The sequence below is a fragment of the Mastigoproctus giganteus genome, chromosome 1 (genome assembly GCF_048544385.1).
Source record: "Mastigoproctus giganteus isolate SK-2022 chromosome 1, ASM4854438v1, whole genome shotgun sequence".
Taxonomy (NCBI): domain Eukaryota; kingdom Metazoa; phylum Arthropoda; class Arachnida; order Uropygi; family Thelyphonidae; genus Mastigoproctus; species Mastigoproctus giganteus.
In genome coordinates this window covers 210,632,827-210,653,508 of record NC_143575.1, presented here as the reverse complement: position 1 = coordinate 210,653,508, position 20,682 = coordinate 210,632,827, and the positions used below count along the sequence as shown (strand labels likewise).

The following is a 20,682-nucleotide window of genomic DNA, read 5'->3' as shown; positions in this document are numbered from 1 at the left end:
GGGGAGTGGCTGTACATTATCTTTTATTGCATTAATGACTGAAATACCAATCATCTGAACTGTAAATTCCTTCTCCAATCCTTGAAAAAGATACTGCATCTGTACACATCCTTTTCAAGAATAAATAAACAGCATTAACCTAAAACATGCTGCCCCGGTACAATAACACTAAAAAAAAAAAAAAGCATGGCCACCTACCACAGCTCTGAAGTTTATACTAATACATTCAAGTAGATTCACATTTGAAAAACATGATACATACACATATTTGACTGAAATACAGGAGAAAAGTAAATTTTGCATAAATGATAGAAAAGAAAATTTTCATACACCTTCTGGAAAATCTGGCAAGTATGTGATTCATAGAAGTTAAGTTCTCTGTGGAACGACACATCTGAAGAATGGATGTGTAATGGCTTCTACAATTTAATACCTTGAAACAGAATGTCATTTCATGAAGGAAAACAATTAGATTTCCTGCCTGCCATCATCAGCTTGCATCAACAGATTTTCTACATTTTTGGATTCTTTCAGCTTAATGCCACGTGCTGTACTCAAAGACTACAACCAATTAATGGTCTTTTATTTTTCATTTTTTTCCTTCCCCATGATCTATTTGAAAACAATTTCTTGCTTGCTCTTTGGTATGCAGGTTGTTGTTGTTTGTTTGTTTGTTATTTGGTTTTTAGGAGCATTAGCAACTAAGGCCATATTGCTCCAGGGATATGCGGTGGTCATTCCCTCACCTTTCCGTATTTGGTGGTGACAGGCTCGAACCCCGGTCTAATCAAGAAGTGTGTGTGCTACGCACTGCTGCTCCTTCCCACCTGGCTACGGAAGCGCCTAATATGCAGGTTGTGATAAAGTAGAAAGTGTGGCATATTCAAATCTATGTGACATCACAAAATGCTGTGTGATGTTCTTGTACTCTATATCCTATATACTACTCTGATCCTGTGTGACCATCTCATAGTGAAAACAGACAGAAAAAAAATAATTATTAAATGGCAAACAGCTATTTTGGCTCTGTTTTAACCAAAGTCTAGAATTTCTGATCAAAATTAAAACTGCTACTTTCTGCCACATTAACTCAAAACTGAGATGCACTTGAGCTACAAAACATATGGGAAAAATAATACAAGGAGGGAGATCAAATATTATTTTAAAAGCTACACAATAGGTGGACTGTATGGATGTATGCTATCCATTTCCAATGTAATGCTTTAGTGCTTAATGAAAAATATTTTAAGCACATATCTTTAGCATGTCTTACTGAAGAAGGAACTTCTTTAACTTTATTGTAAAATTTTAAGTTACTAATTACAATGCACCATTACATTTTATAACTATGACTTCTATCCTAATCTTCTCACCTTATTATTGATACTTTTACTTGAGGAGGAGTCATATGAACATTCAGTTTTCCACCGACCAAAAGTCTCACTGTAGCTGTGAACCTTGTATTTGTTTTCATAACCTGTGGTGGCTGTTTTTCAATAATGAATGTACTAAAAATAGATAAAAGACTAAATATAAAGTCAATTCAAAAACATAATGGCAATTTATTTGTAGTTAAATTAATGGTACTTAAGTTGACAGCAGTGGCATGGGGCTTTACAGGCCCACTTGAAAAATATCAGTTGCACATTAATTTCCAGCTCGAGATTAGCCACTCCTCCTCTGTCTAGCTTTCTAAACATACATAGTTCGGTAGTTTCAGTAGTAATATGTTTTGCTTACATAGTTATTACGTGGAACTGAAAAAACAAAGTAATATGTGAATATTCATTAAACTTTTATGTGCTAAAACAGTCTATGAAGTTTAAAATGGAAGCGAATAATAGTTTCATGTTTATATTTTGTTTAGATGTTTTCTTTCACTCCCAAACTGATTTAATAAGTGGTATTACTGTGAAAATAAAAAGCAAAAAAAAAAAAAAAACCATATTTCAAATTTAAATTCTTAATTCCAAATAAATAAATACATTTGATAACTATTCCAATTCAACAGGAAAAGATGAACCACAGATGTACTGCAAGCGGAATTTTAAAAAATCTAAATTTTTTTTTTTTTTTGCAAAAAAAAAAAAATAAGTTGAGTCTTTCAGGCGCTGTGCCACGATGTTTGCTATAATGGGGAACACCACCACTGCCATGCCAAAAAAACATTTTATTTCACTTCAATAATTAAACATCTAGCAACAATGGTGTTTGATCAATTTTTAAGCTGTTCATAGTAGTGAGTTTAGTTATAAAAAATATTTTTACTCTTGACCATGTAAAAGTTCAAATGAACCTTAGTATTTAATTACAAAGAAAATACTGTATGACTAACACCAATTTTACAAAACAAAATAAAACTACAAATATTCTGTGTTATACATGTAGGTACAATACAGGTTAAGAGCATAGACAATTAGATATTTCATTATTTATACAAGATTTAATGCAATATTTCTTTAAATTATTATAATATGGCCACGCAAAATCCAAAAAAATTATAAGATCCAACAAGGATGAGGTATACTAAGTTTTTCTGAATTTCAGATTGTTTTTTTTTTTTGTTGTTGTTGTTGTTTGTCTGCTGTTGCTGTCTGCTAGAAAGGAAATCTTAAAATCATACAATTCAGATTTTTGATGAGATACTTAAATATAAGTAGCAATAAAATTAGTCCATCACATATTTATATAACAATTTTAAAGAGTATAAATAAAAATATCAACCTTGTAACAAGCGATGATAATAAACTAGTAATCTGCTGATTTAGGTTGGGTAACTTTTCCATCACACCTGCAGATATATTTAATGGAAGCTGGCCACATACCATTTCAACTCGTTTAATTTGCTGCCTATTTTGCCATATAATTTCAGCTAAAGCTTCACACCTAAAAAAAAAAAATATATATATATAATTTTATCAATATTATATAATATTGATAAAAATAATAGGATATATTGACATTACTGAACGTCCAAGCAAGAAAAAGTATTAAATTATTATACTGGGTTAAGGATCTGGGGCACTACTAATTATAGCAGAATTACCTAGTAACCATAATGAAATATAAACAAATGTATTTCATCAGTATATTGGGTAGGGGTGATGCCTGTCAAGTGTAATTACAATGAAAAATATTGAGAATGCCTGCAAGGTAAAAACAGAAATGAACTGAAATGAAATGAAATTAAGATTAACATAAAAATAATAATGATAAAAAAGGGGTACCTAATGCAGTGGGCCCTAGGACTTTAACTACTTCTTCAAAGGGTCGGCAGCCAAAAACTGTAGGGGCCACTTCAATAAGCAGGGTCTCTGTTTCTGTCATGATGTATACTTACAAAACGTATACGTCATAGCCGACATGGCACAGACCAAAAGGAAGGAATAAAATTCAAATAAAAATAAGTAAAGTAAAGTAAAGTTAAAAAGCAAAATAATGCCAATTAAATCCTGTTAAAGGAAAATCAAATGAAGGTTTGAATTAAAAAGTGAAGTCAAAAAGCCCAGTATCAAATTTAAACAAGTAACTTAAGATAAAGGAATAAAGTCAGGTTTTTGACAACCTGACTTTATTTTCGGAGACCAAAGATGAAAGCCAATAGTTCTCTGCACAGTGCATTTATATCAGCTGAAGTAACTCTGAGTGAGGGGGTGGGGGGGAGAGAAGGTGTGAATTGGTTAGAGTGAACTGTGCCAGTGTGAAGGGGAAGTAAGCAATTAAACAAATGAGGCAAAGTGCCAGCAAAGTGAGAATCAATGACTAACAAGGTAATGTAGAAAAGACACTAAACTTTGTTTAAGAAGAAAAGAGAAGCGATAGCAGAGGAATAGCATCTCGATATTGCTTTTGGTCAGCCTAATCACACATGAGACACAAGTTGTAGTTATTAAGGAGAGCAGAAAGAAATTGGAAGAGGAATATAGTTGTGCTCAGGCTGTCCGGGGTTGCGAAACCTGTACCAAAGTCTGTCCCTGAACTTTGGTACAGGGTTTTTTCAACGCATCACAAAATTTTTCTGCAGCCGCAGAATCGGCACTGGTGACTTCACCACATACTTTAATGTTTTGGAAACCAGCGTGATGCTTGAACCTATTAAACCACCCGTTGCTTGCCACAAACTTGGCTTAGGGTTCACCGTACTTATCCTTAACATCTTCATAAAAACTTCTTGCTTTTGCTTGAATGGCCATTGGACTCCGGGGCACTCGTTTCTGAATATGATTTTCCATCCATAAAATTAACAACTTTTCCATCTTCAATATAGCATCTGAACATGTTTCTGATCACTGTTGATCTTAAATGCATTGATTCTTTAACATGTTCTTTTATATGCACACTGTCCTTAAAATAGTATTCGCTGTTGAAGCAGCAGTAAGAACCAATTCCTGTGCAATAGATGACAAACTTTGTCCTGCTTCGTACTTCTTAATCATCTGTATTTCTAAATCAATTTTGTTTCGTTTCCTAGCAATGCCAGCACTTGCACTTTCCGTTAGTCCCTTTCCCTTCACCATTGTAATAAGTAAACAGGAATGAAGAGAAAATTCTGAAAATCTGTTTTTTATATGATTGAAGATTTCAGTGAAGGGGAACAGATTTCACCATAACACTGTAACATAAAAATCCACAGAATTCCAGTTATTGGTTGGTATTATTGCAAATGCAATAAGATCGAATTTACTACCTGCTTATAATAGATTTCGTTAAAAGAAAAGCCAAATAAACTGGAAAGTGCAAATTGTTTTTATTGTTTTATGGTAGTGACCTCCAGAAATGTGTTTTAGAAAAATATCACACAGGTGTTCAAAATTGATTCTTATAATGGAACATATGATAACGATGAAAGTGTAGTGCAATTTCCATTATAAAAATGACCTTTTAGAGAGATAAATAGCTTAGCTATATAGCCAAAATTTCAACTTCCAAGGTATTGGAACGAATTACCAAAAAGAAACAATGTGTTATTGGGTTCACATTATGATATTTTCACGATACCTCCATTTATTCCTACAGGATGCAAAATACGTTTCCACGATTTTTTTTAAAGTTTGAGTAAAAAACTTACGTAAAGTCGAATTTCTGTAAGTCGAGTATTACATAAGCCGGCGAGCGCCTGTACTCTGTTTAAATTTCATACCTGGCCCATGTTTCATTTTTTTAATTCAAACTTTCATTCAATTTTCCTTTAACAGGATTTAATTGGCATTATTTTGCTTTTTACCTTTACTTTACTTTTATTTGAATTTTATTCCTTCCTTTTGGTCTCTGTTGGGTCAGCTATGACATATACGTTTTGTACGTATACATCATAACAGAAACAGAGACCCTGCTTATTGCGGTGGCCCCTATGGTTTTGGCTGCTGACCCTTTGAAGAAGTAGTTAAAAGTCCTAGGGCCCACTGCATAAGGAACCCCTTTTTGTTATCATTATTATTTTTATGTTAATCTTAATTTCACTTCAGGTAATCTGTTTTTACCTTGCAGGCATTCTCAATTTTTTCCATTGTAATTACACTTGACGGGTCAACACCCCTACCCAATACACTGATAAAATACATTTGTCTATATATATATATATATATATAATAAGCATATTTATAACACTGAAATAAAATATTAAGAAGATTAATATCACTAAAGTAAAATATAATAAGAACATTAATATCATTGAAATAAAATACACTAAAAACACTAATATACTAAAATACAATATCACTGAAATAAAATATAATAACAACATTAACATCATTAATATTTCAAATCAAAAGAATATATAGCAAAAACTAGTTGGAACCTAGTTGGAACACAGAGAAACATAACAGCAATACCATTAAATACCACATTTACACTTCTCTAGCTTTTTGGTATTATCTTAACTTTTAAATGTTGTAATGAAAATTGTTGAAATTGTTGTGTTAATGAAAATTGTTGTTGAAAATGTCTTTTAAATGTTGTACTTGGAACATGGCCACACATGAAAGATCCCCCCCCCTCTCTTTTTTTTTTTTTTTTTTTTATGCAGAGGAAGCAACATTCATGATGTTCTTATGTTGAGACAGATTAGAAGTCAGAGTAAACACTAATAAAGATACGTACTTGTCTAAAAATTTAACTGTCACTGAAGATGAGTATAGGAGCAGAAGACTGATTTTCACAAGAAATAAAACAGGACTGAGTTTTTGAAGAACTGCTGTTAAGTTTTCTTTGTCCCACTGGGGAATTACCTGAAGATCAGTATTTAAAGAATATTGGTGGTGAATATTTGAGAAGTTGAGACTCTTTGTGCAGGACAAGGTTTCTCAAATGGGAAGGTGGAATGCAGCATGATACCATCAGCAAACTATGGATAGCATTTCCAATCAGTGGAAAAAGGTCATAATATAATAATAATAAAATAATAATAACAATAATAATAATAACAACCCTGTGTACTTGGTAGCAGTACCTGTCACTGAGTGGAATCCCCCAATCAGGGAAAAATAATATAAGGGCAACAACAATAATAATAAAAGTGGGAGAAAGAACTGAACCTTGGGGAACAGCATTAATGGAGAAGTTAGAAGACAAGGTCACCATCACCCACAGTGAACATTCAGAGAGCAAACTCAACTGGATACTCAACTGGAAAAAAAAGCCTATAATCCACAAGATTGGACCTTGTTAAGAAAATTTTCATATCAAACATGATCAAAGCCTTAGAAATATCAAGAGCAACTGAGTTTTACCACTTTTCCAATGAATTTCTCTATATTTGGTTAACATAAGCCAATACATCACCAATGGATTAAGACTGACAGAATCCATATTGGCAATCAATGATCAGATGGAAGGTTTTGTGATAGTTCAAGAGTTAAACTGAAATTGAAAATGAAATTATATTTTCAAAAACTTCTGGAAAAAAATTGTAAAAACAAAACTTTTCATTATTTCTCTTTTTGATAGAACAATATATATTTTTATGGATGAATTAATTCAATTTCATCAATTTATTGATCTGAATTATAGAAATTTCTGTAATTTTAACCTTTTTAAATCCAAACTGGGTATATATGAGTTTAACAGGTGCAATCATCTATGATTTTTTTCAAAGCTTTTTTTTTTTCTATGGCCATCTATTATGCATAAACAGACATTACTTGACACATACTTGGAGCAACATGGATAAACACATATACACATATGTATTCCACAGAGCTCACACATCAAAACTGCATGTACTGGGCAATTCACAAAGATATGCCAATTTATCATGGCTGTCTTTTATCCTGCCACAGCATTCAATATAAGATTAAGTTAATGCATCCTGTGTTTGCACTTTTGCATGATGTATAATATCTTTCATCCATCCGCACAGGCAAAATCCAAACGATTTAAGGTCTAGTTACCTAAGTGGCCAATTCTGTGGACCACTACAACCAATCACTGCCCAGGTCATTGAAGTGTGTAACCACTGCATGGGAACAATGAGGAGGAGTTCAATTGTGGAGCCAGAAATACATCTTCTAAGAGTTGCAGCAATTTTTTTTTGCAGTAATTTTTAAAGCAACTCTCACAAACAAATGAGCCAATCAACTGATCATAAAGGATTCCATACAATATATTAACAATTCGGTGTCAAAAATTAATTTCCACAGTGCCATAGCTATTCATTTCTGACAAACACAGAAACTGTGCATTTAGTATCAGTATTAGCATTAGTAAATGGCCATATGGAGCTTAGAGAGGAACAGGAATTCTGTGTGTTAGCAGACACTTAGTCTAAAACATGGATTGATCCAATATCTTTCTATTTTAGAAGAATTAAGAGAAGTCCAGGTGGCCTGACTCCCTAAAATTCACTCATGCACACCTTCTCGATGGCAAGACCTGTTATGTCACTTTGGTGGAAACGAATGTGTAGAGTGGTTGTCTTCAAGATGTTTGGTCAGATTTAAGAGGAAAAGGCCAAACCCTCCAGCATATGACAACACAGCAAAACAAATGGCCCTCAGTCCCCAGCAGCTTTCACTCCCCCCCCCCCCTCTACATCAGTGAGGAGATCAGAGTGGAAGCAGAGGGTGCTAAGAATCTCTGGGTACGACCAGGGTGCCATGCAAGGAAACTGAACGTGACCTGAACGTAAGATTGTTCATCAGTGAAGGTAGGAAGTTAGAGATGGAAAAGGACTTAGAAAATGTGAATTGGAATATCATTGGTTTGGCTAAAAGAAGAAGAAGAAGAAATGAATCGCTTATAAGTTTATCAAGTGGAAAGCTGCTGTACACCAATGGAAACAGTGAAAACAGCGAAGATGGAGTTGCCTTTCTGGTTCATAAAGATATAAAAAAAAAAAAACATTTTGGAATTCAAAAGTACATAACCAAGGGTATCGAGATTACCACTCAGGATTTATAAGCGGTACAAACTAAAGGTTATAATGATTTATGCACCAACAATGAGCCATGATGATGAAGACGTTGAAGAAATGTACACTGAAATTGAGAGACTTCTAGATGAACAGAAAACTCACTACACTATTATTATGGGGGATTTCATTGCTAAGGTTGGAAAGAGACAAAACAGTTCAGAAACAGAAATTATAAAAAAACTTGGAATTGGTGAAAGAAATAAAAGAGGTGAAAGACTTGTGCAATTTGCAGATTCTCAAATAATGTCAGTAAGGAACACTTTTTTCAAAAAAGGGTGAACAGAAAGGGGCACTGAAGAGGCCAAATCGATTAACAACTAATAAAATCGACTTCATCCTCACTAACAGAAGATATATTGTGAATGACGGTACCATTCTGAATAAGGTAAATGTTGGAAGTGATCACAGAATGGTACGATGCACACTTGATATAGATGTAAGAAAAGAAAGGAAAAAACTGACTTGAGTAATTAATACGAAGGTCTTTGAGATAACAGAAGAGGAGAAAAAGAAGTACATACTGGAACTTAAGAACAAGTTTGAGCTTCTGCACACCTTTCAGGACCAAGATATCGACGAGGAATACAACTTTCTGAAAGTGATAAAGGCAGAGAAACCTATAGGTAAAAATAAACCCAAAGAATAAAAAATTAGTCAGGAAACACTTGTCATGATGAACCAAAGGCAACAAATGAAGAGCAAGATAAACACTGACAAGGACAAAATTGAGTACACTAAGTTATGCAAAGTGATTAGAAAGAGACTGAGAGATCACTTAAGAAGATTTAACACAAGAAAAGTATAACAAGCATTAAGGGAAAACAAAGGACTTAAATCAGCAATCATGAGCAGTAATACGGAAAGACAGATGATACTGCATCTGAAGAATAGTGATGGTGTACTTATAAATAGCAAAGAAGGCATAATTCAAATAGCAGAAGACTACTATAAAGAATTATATAAGGAGCGAGGGAATGATGCCAGCAGTGGGGAAGATTGACCACAAATTAGCAACACATACGACATACCCGATATCCTTCCTGATGAGGAAGAACATACATTAAAGAAAATGGAGAATCAGAAAGGCATGGGTGAAGATGAAGTAATTGTAGAGTTGTTAAAATGGGGAGGAAGAAACAGAAACTGGCAAGACTTTTCACAAAATATATTAAGAAAGGTGTGACCCCTAAGGAGTGGAATAATGCAATCATAATTTTGCTGCATAAGAAAGGAGATAAATCAGAAAATGGAAATTATAGACCAATTAGCTTGTTGTCACACATCTACAAGTTGTTCAAAAGGGTCATTACAAACAGAGTTGAGCGAATACTGGATGAGAATCAACCGAAAGAGCAAGCTGGCTTTAGGACAGGATTCTCAACCATGGATCACCTTCATGTAATATCACAGCTAATGGAGAAAGCAAATGAATATAAAACACCATTATGCCTGGCATTTGTGGATTATGAAAAGGCATTTGACTCCATACAGCATAAGGCAATGTTTCGGGCACTGGAAAGACAATGCATAGACACCCCATACATTATGATTTTGAAGAAAATATATGAGAATGCACCTCCTTTATTAAACTAGACAAAGACAGCAGCAAATTTAAAATTGAAAAAGGAGTCAGACAAGCAGACAATATTTCCAAAGTTGTTTACTGCTGCCCTTGAAGAAGCTTTCAGAAGATTGGAGTGGTCGCAGAAAGGAGTCAATGTGAATGGAGAGTACCTAAACCATTTACGATTTGCAGATAACATTATGATCATAAGCCACAATCCCAAAGAATTAGAGGAAAATCTTAATCAGTTATGCAGGGTTAGTAAGGATTTCAAACTAAAGATGAATATGGCTAAAATAAAAGTAATATTCATAATAACTGCACAATCATACACCAACCGTTATTAAAAATATAAATAGTGTTATGTTATATTAAATTAATGATGTAGATAAATGAAATAAATAGAATGATATAATTCCACTGGATAAAACTGATAAAAAGGTAACTGTCTGTACAATAAAATATGAAATTTTAAACTGCAAAAGTATTATTTACAATAAAACAATGTAAATAAAACACAAGATGATACAAGCGCTAAAACACCGTAGCTTTCAGAGGCATCCGCCTCCTTTTTCAACAGTGAGGTTTATCGTACGCACATCCTTAAATATCAGCAGGCTCACAGTTCTCAGCACGTGTTTCTACAGGAGCATGGGCAGTATTCTCATTATGTGCACCGGAATCGGAAATGGCTCCGGAGCGTGCCAGGTGGAACTGCTCATCCCATCCAAGGACCACTGCCTCGAAGAGGGGATGAATGCGGATTCCCGTGTCTCTATTAATGGCATTGCTCTCAGAGGAACAAATCCGCAAGCTCTTGAGCCATTTGTGGTCCCAAAATTTGTGTGCCCGGTTGACGATAACAGCTTCATCTGGGGAAATTTGATGGTGCTCCTCCCAAAAATGTTCTGCCACAGCAGCCTTCCCATAATCCGCGGTCTTTATTGTGTTCATATGCTCCCCCAGACAATCTTTGAACTGACGTTTCGTTTCACCAACATAACATTCCCCACAATCCGGGCACCTGATCTCATATACGACCCCACTTGTAAATTCCCTTGGTATGGGGTCCTTGACCTGTGACACAACTGCATGCAACCTCCTCCAAAGATCATCTGGGGAAGCATATGAACGCGATAAAGACTGCGGATTATGGGAAGTCTGCTGTGGCTGAAATCTAAATAAACAATGTCAAAATTATTCCCTAAATCCAGCTCACAACTGACCCTGTCAAAATAGCTAACGAGATTTGTTAAACATGATTTTCCCTTTACAAAACCATGCTATGTACCTTTCAAAATTTCATTTCTATCTAAATGATCCTGAATTCCACCCTTGATCACTGCCTCCATGAATTTTCCTACTACTGAAGATGGACTGCCCAGTCGGTAATTTCCCACTGCATTGTTAGATGTATTTCTTAGACAAATTTCTTTAAAAGTACACTGAGTTTCAGCTATCATAGACTGAAGGGCACAAAAGATATAAAAATTGCTGAGGTATGATCCCAACTGTAAATTCATACAGATTAAATGGAAACCACTTCATGTAGCAAATGATGGAACACATCCAATCAGATCTGTTGAGCTTTTCAACGTTGTAAGCATGAAAAATCTTATAATTTTTATTAATCAGAAACTACACACAAAACAAAGGACAGTAATCAATAATAAACAAAGGACAATAATCCAGAATATATAATCATTTACTTATTCACCTTGTCTCAGCACAGTCACCCATTCTTTTTGCATTTGTAGAGTATTATGTAAGGTGCCACCCCATTCCTGTAGTTAGAGAATTTTGATTATTTTGTTAATGTAATGTACAGTATCAATATGTTTTGTTTTGAAATATGTTTTAGCCTATTTTCACCAAAAAGAAAGAGGCTGAAAACACTCTAGAATATCTGGTTTATAATTTAAATTCTTCAATAATTATATCACACCCAGAATGCAGAAGAGTTTTCATTCAATTATTAATTATTTGGTGTTTCATGGAGTTTCACAAACGAACAAATTGGGGGGGGGGATATCTTTGAAACAAATATTTACTAAATTATATACTAAATTTTCTGTTTATACTCTGGCACGACAACCAAGTTAGTAGAGTTTACAATAAAAAGTCAATACAAGTATTTATAATATTTAGTAGTCACGGGCTTGAGCCCCGGTCTACTCAAGGAATGTATGCTATGCACTCTCGCTCCTGACCACACAGTTCAACAAATAACAGTTCAAGAAAAATTTCACTATACCAAGAATGCAGACAAGTCTTTTCATTCAATTATTAATGAATTGTCATTTCAAGAGGTTTCACAAACTAACAAATTTGTGGGAAAAATATATATTATTGAAATATAAATATTTACTAAATTATATATTATTTATAATACAAATCAGTAAAATCTTGTTACAACAAATAACAGTTCAACAAAAATTTCACTATGATCAAAAGTCTCTCATTTAAACTTTAAAATTTAAACATTAAAATAAATGATTTATTTTAAAACTTCACCTATGAGTAAAATGCATTGGTTTACAATTGGGGATGAATCAGATGACATAACAGGGCTGACAGTAGAGGAACCAGTAGCAGGAAGTGATCACGGAGTTCTACGGTGGATGATGACGAGAGAGGTAGCAGAAGTAAAAGGCAAAGGAATGGGTTTTAATTTCAGAAAAGGAAATTACGATGCCTTAAGGTACTACATGGCCTCTATTAACTGGGTAGATATCGCGCAGAGAATGAATACAATTGAACTGTGGTACGCTTTTAAAACATTAATCACAGATGCCTTGAATGCGTATATACCATTAAAAAAATACTCCACGAGAAGGGTTCCAAGTTGGATGAATAGTGAAGTTGCCACATTACTTGAGCAGAAAAAGGTGGCATGGAAACGTTACAGAGCAATAAAAAGTACTGAAGCCTATAACAGCTACAAGGTGGTGTGTAATAGAGCCACAGAAAAGGTTCGACAGGCAAAGGCAGTTTATGAGAAATCACTAGCAAACAGAGCAAAGAGGGGGGATAAAGAATTCTTCACATATATAAATGCCAAGAAGAGCAGGACAAACCAGATCGGACCTTTACGTAAGGGAAAGGGGATAGTAATAAATACACCAGCTGCCGTTGCAGATGAACTCAACAGTTATTTTGCATCGATATTTACAAATGAAAAGCCTTTTGTGGCAATGGGAAATTGTGGGAGCGAAGTTAAAAAATATGTAATTAATGATATTGAAATTTCGCAAGATTATTTAATGAAAAAACTTTCAAGCCTACAGACTAGTAAGGCTCCTGGAGTTGATGGAATATACCCTATAATCTTGAGAGAGGCGGCAAGCGAGTGCATTGAACCACTGAGGCTGGTTATGCGTGCATCACTAGACTCTGGGGAGATTCCCTTGGATTGGAAAAGTGCAAATGTATCTCCCATACATAAGGGTGGCTCTAAAAGTGAAGTGGGAAATTATCGACCTGTCAGTCTGACTTCAGTAGTAGGGAAAATCATGGAGGCATTGATCAAGGGTGGAATTCAGGATCATTTGGATAGAATTGAAATTCTCAAGGATACTCAGCATGGTTTTGTAAAGGGAAAATCATGTTTAACAAATCTGGTTCGCTATTTCGAAAGGGTCACTCACGAGCTGGATTTAGGGAATAATTTCGACATTGTTTATTTAGATTTCAGCAAAGCTTTTGACTCAGTCCCACATGAGCGGTTGCTTTATAAGCTGGAACAGGTTGGAATCACTGGGAAAATCCTTAGATGGATAGAAGGATGGCTTCAGGGCAGGAGGCAGAGGGTTGTGATAAATGGCTATTCCTCAGATTGGGTTGATGTAAGAAGTGGGGTTCCCCAAGGATCAGTATTAGGACCACTGTTGTTTTTAATTTTCATAAACGACATTGATGAAGGGATAGAGGGCGTGATGTCTAAATTTGCAGATGATGTTAAAATTGGTAGAGTAGTTAATGATCACTGTCAAGCTGAGCTTCTTCAGAGAGACCTAGATAGACTTCAAGAATGGTCAGAAAAATGGCAGCTGTGCTTTAATCCAACAAAGTGTAAGGTATTACACCTGGGAAACAGTAATCCCAAAATAACTTATTCACTTGGTGGAGTTCAACTAAACCCAGTACTGGAGGAAAGGGACTTGGGTGTTACGATACGGTCAGACATGAAATTCTCTGAGCATTGTAAACAGGTTGCAAGGAAGGCCCATGGTGTCCTATCGATGATCTATCGAACTTTTGCAAGTAGAGATAGGGACGTGATAATCCCATTATATAAGGCCTATGTTAGACCACACTTGGAATACTGTGTTCAAGTATGGAGACCGCACCTAAAGAAAGACATTGAGCTTCTTGAAAGGGTGCAAAGAAGGGTAACTCGCCTGGTGAGATCGGCAAAAGGGCGTCCTTATGAAGAAAGACTTTGAATATGTGGGTTGCAGAGTTTGGAAACTAGACACCTTAGAGGAGATTTGATTGAGGTGTTTAAGGCTCTGAGAGGCATCAGTAAAATGAATGAGGACAAAATTTTCAAGATTATAAATGATGCTAGAACTAGGGGACATAAATTCAAGTTACGCGGGGAAATGTTTAGATTGGACTGCAGGAAGTTTTATTTTAGCCAGCGAGTTATAAATTACTGGAATAAGTTGCCTTCATGGGTGGTAGAGGCCGACAGTTTGGGGAAATTCAAAGGTCATCTGGATAGTACTTTCGGGTAAGGGAAGCGCATAGGATGATAGGATTAATTTCCTTTTTATTTAATTTTTAATTTCATTTTATTATTTTTATTTATTTATTAATTATTATTATTTATTTATTTAATTTTTGTTTTTATCATTGTTTTGTTCGGATTTTTTTTTTTTTTTGGCTGGTGCAGCATAAGCCATAGGCTTTCTTGCACCATACGGCCGTTACTAATACTAATACTAATACAATGAAAGGAAAAACTTCATGTGAAAATTATGAATGATAATGTGTACCTCCATATGATGTCTCTAGATGTGAAATATTACTCTAGAAACATTCCTGTAAACTGTTTATTCACTCAGAAAAATGGGAGAGAAAAAAATTGTTACAGTTAATAATTTAAGTCACCTTTGTGCAATTTGAACTTGTACATTTTTGGTTGCTCTACAGCTGCATTTTCATATTAAATAAATGAAGATTAAAAAAACAAAAACTGATATGCTAACATGAAAATTGATCATAATTTACCTCTATTGTACTAAATTTCTGAAAGTGGAAATTATTAAAATTTATATAATACTGTATTTCTTATAAATAAATATATTATGCTTTCAAAGCTTTGAACAAATAATTCTACTTTTACATTATGCATTTTGCTATTTTATTTATTTATTAATTTTAAAGTTCAAATTTCAGTAAAATGAAGTGAAAATTACTACCTTTATATATTAAAATGTGCAGTAGAATTTATTTGAAAACAAAGGTTCATTTAAAATAATTTTCAGCAATATTCATATAAAATTTCGGTGCAGCAAAATGATTCAAGCACCACTGAGAAATTTGTTGTAGCAGGATTTTACTGTAATGTTAATTTAATAAGTATCAGTTTGGTTCTTTTTTTGTGAAATTTATTTAAAGTTACCATTCTTGTATTTGGTCTAAATTATTTTCAAATGGAACACCATTTCCTGCAAGTTGTTGTCCCCTTTTCCACCTAATCAACTCACTGTCAAGAACACGCTTTTGAAGTTCATTCAGCTCAATAAAAGTTTCTTGATATTTTTCTGTTAAAATCTGAAAGATGGATAATAAGGTGATTAATGATACAAATTTTGTTAAATAATCTTGTTGAATGAAATTAAGCAAAATTAACTTTCAAAATAATTAAAACATTCTAAACATTTTGTAAATCATAAGGTTTATTGTAAACAAATAACAACAACAAAATTGCTGTTATTTCTTGAAAGGGAAGTTTAATATATTATAATGTTTATTTTTCTGATTATGCACAGGTTTTTGCAAACAAACCTCAGTAAATCATTCTTCTTTTTATTAATTCTAACTTTTTATAACAATTTCCAAACAAACTGCTTAGAGTAAAGCAGGAGCAGAAAAACTTTTGCATTGTGTGAGTCATCTAAAACTGAAAACTGGTCACAGTCCATACTTAAGTAATATATTATTATACACATTACACAATAATTACATTAAATATTTCTAAATTATAATAACAGTTTATTTAATTTCATGGTTATACAAGTAAACTGTTCACTTGCTGTGTCGCATGCTCTCTCTCTCTCTCATTTACTTATTTCATTTGCAAAAAATGATTGTTACAAAGTTGCACTCTTATTACTAACTACTTAAAATCCCAGTTATTCTTGCAGTCCATCACACTGTTATCGGTGCCAACTGGTGACAGTGATGGGTTGAAGTTTTTTCATAAATAAAACCAATACTGTTTCTGCTGCATGCCTTTTCTACAGATATTTCCATGGGCGCTGTTCTTCTGAATTGGCTTCTATAATTCCCACTCTCTCTTTCAAAACAATCCAAACACATGCTGCCATCAGCTAATATCCATTTACTGTCCAACTTAAAACTCACAGAACTAACTTTTCATCTTCCTCGTTTATACAATCAACCTTCCTTTCCACACATATTTCCTGAAAATTACAGTCTACAGAAGTTCAAGTCTAATGTCAACAAATATCTTCTTTCATCTTCTGAACTTCCAACCCACACATAGTACTAAGTACTATAGGTTCCAATACATCTTGTGTTTGGGATTTTCATAAATAAAAAAAATTCTAAACAAATGAGGCACATGGGCTTATTGTTCACACTGACAATCAGTAACTACTTGTAGTTTTCTTTCAAATTAGCATTAGTATTAGTAGAGGCATACAATGGAAGAAAGCAAGCTTAGGCAGCATCAGTCAGAGAAAAAAAAAAAAAAAAAAAAAACGCTCCCACTTTACCCCTCCGTTTGTTCCAAATACCTGTCCAGCTCAGCCTTAAATTTATTTAGGCTATCAAATTCCACAACAAAAGATGGAAGTCTGTTCCACCAATTAATTACCTGCTGGCTAAAGACAAACTTCCACACACCTATCCTACAACTGTCTTTCCTCAATTTGAATTTATGTCCACTCAGGTGATTATTCTGAGCAAGAGAAAGAATCTCATCAGCACTGAGCATGCTCAAACCATTCAAGGCTTTATACACCTCAATCAGATCACCTCGCAGGTGCCTAGTCTCCAAACACTGTAACCTGCAACGCTTAAGCCTTTCTTCATAAGAGCAATCCTTTGTTCCATTCCCTAATCTTGCTGCCCTTCTCTGTACTCATTCCAAAGCTCTACTTCCTTCTTAAAATGAGGCCTCCAGACTTGTATACAGTACTCAAGGTGTGGCCTGACCATTGCCTCATACAAGGGGATAATCACCTCCTTATCCCTGCTAACATGCCAATATTCAGCTCTATCTTTCTGTTTTTACTTGCAGTTTCGATTAAAAAACACAATGATCAGAGCAGTCAAAACATGGTCATCGATACTCAAACTATTAGTATCTGATATCATCAGTGTACTGTTCATTTGATTCCAATGATGTGAGCTCAAAAGGGGAGAGTTAATCCCAGTGGTTGTCTTTTATGGGAGAAAAATTCAAATGTAGTTTTTATTCTTTTAACAACCAGAAGCTAGAAATGATGCACTGTAAAACTGAGTGAAAATAGTAGAGCCGCAAAGATAACTGCAATAAGATTGCCTTCTCTGACAAGTGTTTAAATTTTTTTTCATCCAATAATTATCATTTTAATGAAAAAAAACTTTATATATTTTTTCTTTTTTTACGACCCCTCTTATTTTGACGAATGCTAGGATTTGAACTGTCCATTAATTGAAATGAACTTAACGTGCATAGGAGGATAAAATTCCCCTTCACTATTTGGTATTTTATTACTTTTAAACAAATGACATCATCAAAATATTAATTTGCTGTTTCTTTAAAAGTTGGGAAATTAGTATAACAGCCTGTTTCAGCTTAGTGGTCCTTTATCAGCTAGAAGGGTCTCAAAATCATAGGATAAGGGACAAATAATTCCTGAAAACCAGCCATTATACAAAATTTAAATTTACTAGGCAGTTTAAAATCCTGCAATCCACAAAAAAAAAAAAAAAAAAAAAAAACAACAACATGGCTGAGAAAATCCTCCTACTTTTCCTAACTTTGAAAAGACCAAAATAACATCAGTTAAATAAAGACTAACATAAAATCTAAATGGCATGGTAGTAGTAGTAGTGGCATTGATGCAAGAAAGCAAGCATATGAGCTTATGCGCATCAGCCAAAAAAAAAAAAAAAAAAAAAAAAAATTACAAAACAATCTCCTCTAAATATTTGTCCAGTTCCTCCTTAAATTCATTTAACCTATCAACTTCCACAACAACAGATGGAAGTTTGTTCCAGCAATTAACCGCCCATTGGTTAAAGGCAAATTTCCATACATCTGTCCTTCCTCAATTTCAATTTATGCCCCCTTAGGTTCGTAATCTGAACAAGAGGAAGAATCCAATCAGAATTCAGCATGCTCAACCCATTCAAGGCCTTATACACCTCAATCAGATCACCTAGCAGGTGCCTAGTCTGCAGCCACTGCAATTTGCAGAACTTAAGCCTTTCCTGGTAAGAGGATCCCTTCATTCCCCTCACCAATCTTGTTGCCGTTCTCTGTACACGCTCAAGCAAATCTACATCCTTCCTAAAATGAGGCCTCCAGACCTGCACACAGTACTCAATGCATGGCCTGACCATTGCCTTATACAGAGGGACAATCACCTCCTTTTCCCTGAAAACAAAATTCGTGTATATCATTGACAACACCCCATGACCTGCCTGGCAGCCTGTCTGCATTACTCAGAAAACATCATATCTGACTGCACAATTACTCCCAGATCTTTTTCGTTTTCTACCTCCTTAAGTGTAGTACCAACAGTTGGTACGTTTCTCTGGGGTTACTTCAACCCATATGCAGTACTTTGCATTTGTCAATGTTAGACTTCAGTTGCCACTTCTCAGCCCATCTGCCCAAATTTTCTAGATCCTGTTGAAGTAACACACTGACATTACTGTCATTAACAACCCTGGCAACCTTTGTATCATCTGCAAACTTCGATACTAAGCCTGATACACCTTCATCAATATCACTGATAAATATACAAAACAACAGTGGAGCCAACACCGAACCCTGTGGGACAAAGAGCAGCATCCATTGATTACCACCCTCTGTCTTCTCCCACTCAACCATCCTTTTATCCATTGTGGCAACTTAACCTTAATACCATTCTGCCCCAATTTGTACAGTAGTCTTCCATGCACAACAGTGTCAAAAGCTTTCCTGAAATCCAAGTATATGATATCAAAATTATTTTTTGCATCCATTTCATTTGTAACCACATCATACTATCCTATCAATTTTGTCAGACAAGACTTTCCCTTAACAAACCCATGCTGTGTCTGAATTATTGCTGCAGTCTTGTCTAGATGATCCTGCAATGCATCTTTAACCAGTGATTCCATTATTTTACCCGGAACAGAAGTTAAACTAACTGGTCTGTAATTACTCGTGTCACCCTTCGATCCCCCTTTGTGATTTGGGGACACATTTGCACATCTCCAGTCTATGGGGACCTCCCCTGAGTCTAAGGATGCTCTCATAATTATGGCTAAGGGTTTGCTTACTTCCTTTGCCACTTACTTTAATATAACTGGATAGATCCCATCCACCCCAGGTGCCTTTCTTATGTTTAACTTCAACAATTTCTCGTCCACTTTGTTCTCAGTTATTACAAAATCATTAAGCACCCTGTTACAATTTGCTAACCTTGTTGCATTTTCAAACCTTAATAACTCCTCATGTGTGCATGTAGATGCAAAATACTCAGTCAGTTTTTTTGCTATCTCAGTCAGTTTTTTTGCTATCTGAGCAGGATCATCAACAATCGAACAATCGATATCAAGTGGACCAATCAGATTCATTCCCTTCCTTTTAGAGTTTATATAAGTAAAGAAATCCTTGCTGTTTTTCTTAGCATCCTTTGCCAAAGATTTCTCGTAATCTGCCTTTGCCTGCCTAACCTCCTTTGTGACTTGATTACAGACTAGCTTACATATATATCATAGGCTTCTGTGTCGCCTGATAATTTATATGCATCCCATGCATTTTTCTTCTCTGCCACGAGTCTAAACCTTGAACAATATTTCTTAATAGGCATGAAACGTTTAGTAGCTTCCACTATTAATTCCTTGAATGCTTCCCACTTGGAATTTGCTGTTGGTAACATCATCAGTTGGTCCCACTGTACAGAATTTAAAAACTGTCTGAGACCACTGTAGTCACCTTTAAGGAAGCAAAAACTCCTTCCTTTACTCCTGATGGTAATTATATCTTTAAGTAAATCCCACATCAGTACAATGTGATCACTGCCACCTAATGGTTCCTTTATCTGCAAATTCTAAATACACGAATGATCACTGCTGATAACTAGATCAAGAGTATTATCCTCTCTGGTTGTCTCTCGAACGTGGTGTTGCAGAAAACAATCATCCAATAAATTCACAAAAGTCTTACTAGTGTGCAAGTGGCCAATCCACAAGTTCCAGTCTATAACTGGGAAGCTAAAATCCCCCATTATAAGACATTCTGATTTACTAGCCC

The 20,682-nt window shown here is 34.8% G+C and overlaps 1 protein-coding gene across 1 annotated transcript in view; it reads right to left on the bottom strand.

The window, feature by feature from the left end:
* The window catches only part of Stat92E (Signal transducer and transcription activator Stat92E), a 478,242-nt gene that overhangs the window by 305,197 nt on the left and 152,363 nt on the right, over nucleotides 1-20,682 (bottom strand). Inside the window, exons 8-10 of the mRNA XM_090375942.1 lie at nucleotides 15,604-15,755; nucleotides 2,725-2,886; nucleotides 1,374-1,508 (exon numbers count right to left, since the gene is read on the bottom strand). Coding sequence (XP_090232068.1) covers nucleotides 1,374-1,508; nucleotides 2,725-2,886; nucleotides 15,604-15,755 — 449 coding nt within the window. The remainder of the gene's footprint in view (nucleotides 1-1,373; nucleotides 1,509-2,724; nucleotides 2,887-15,603; nucleotides 15,756-20,682) is intronic.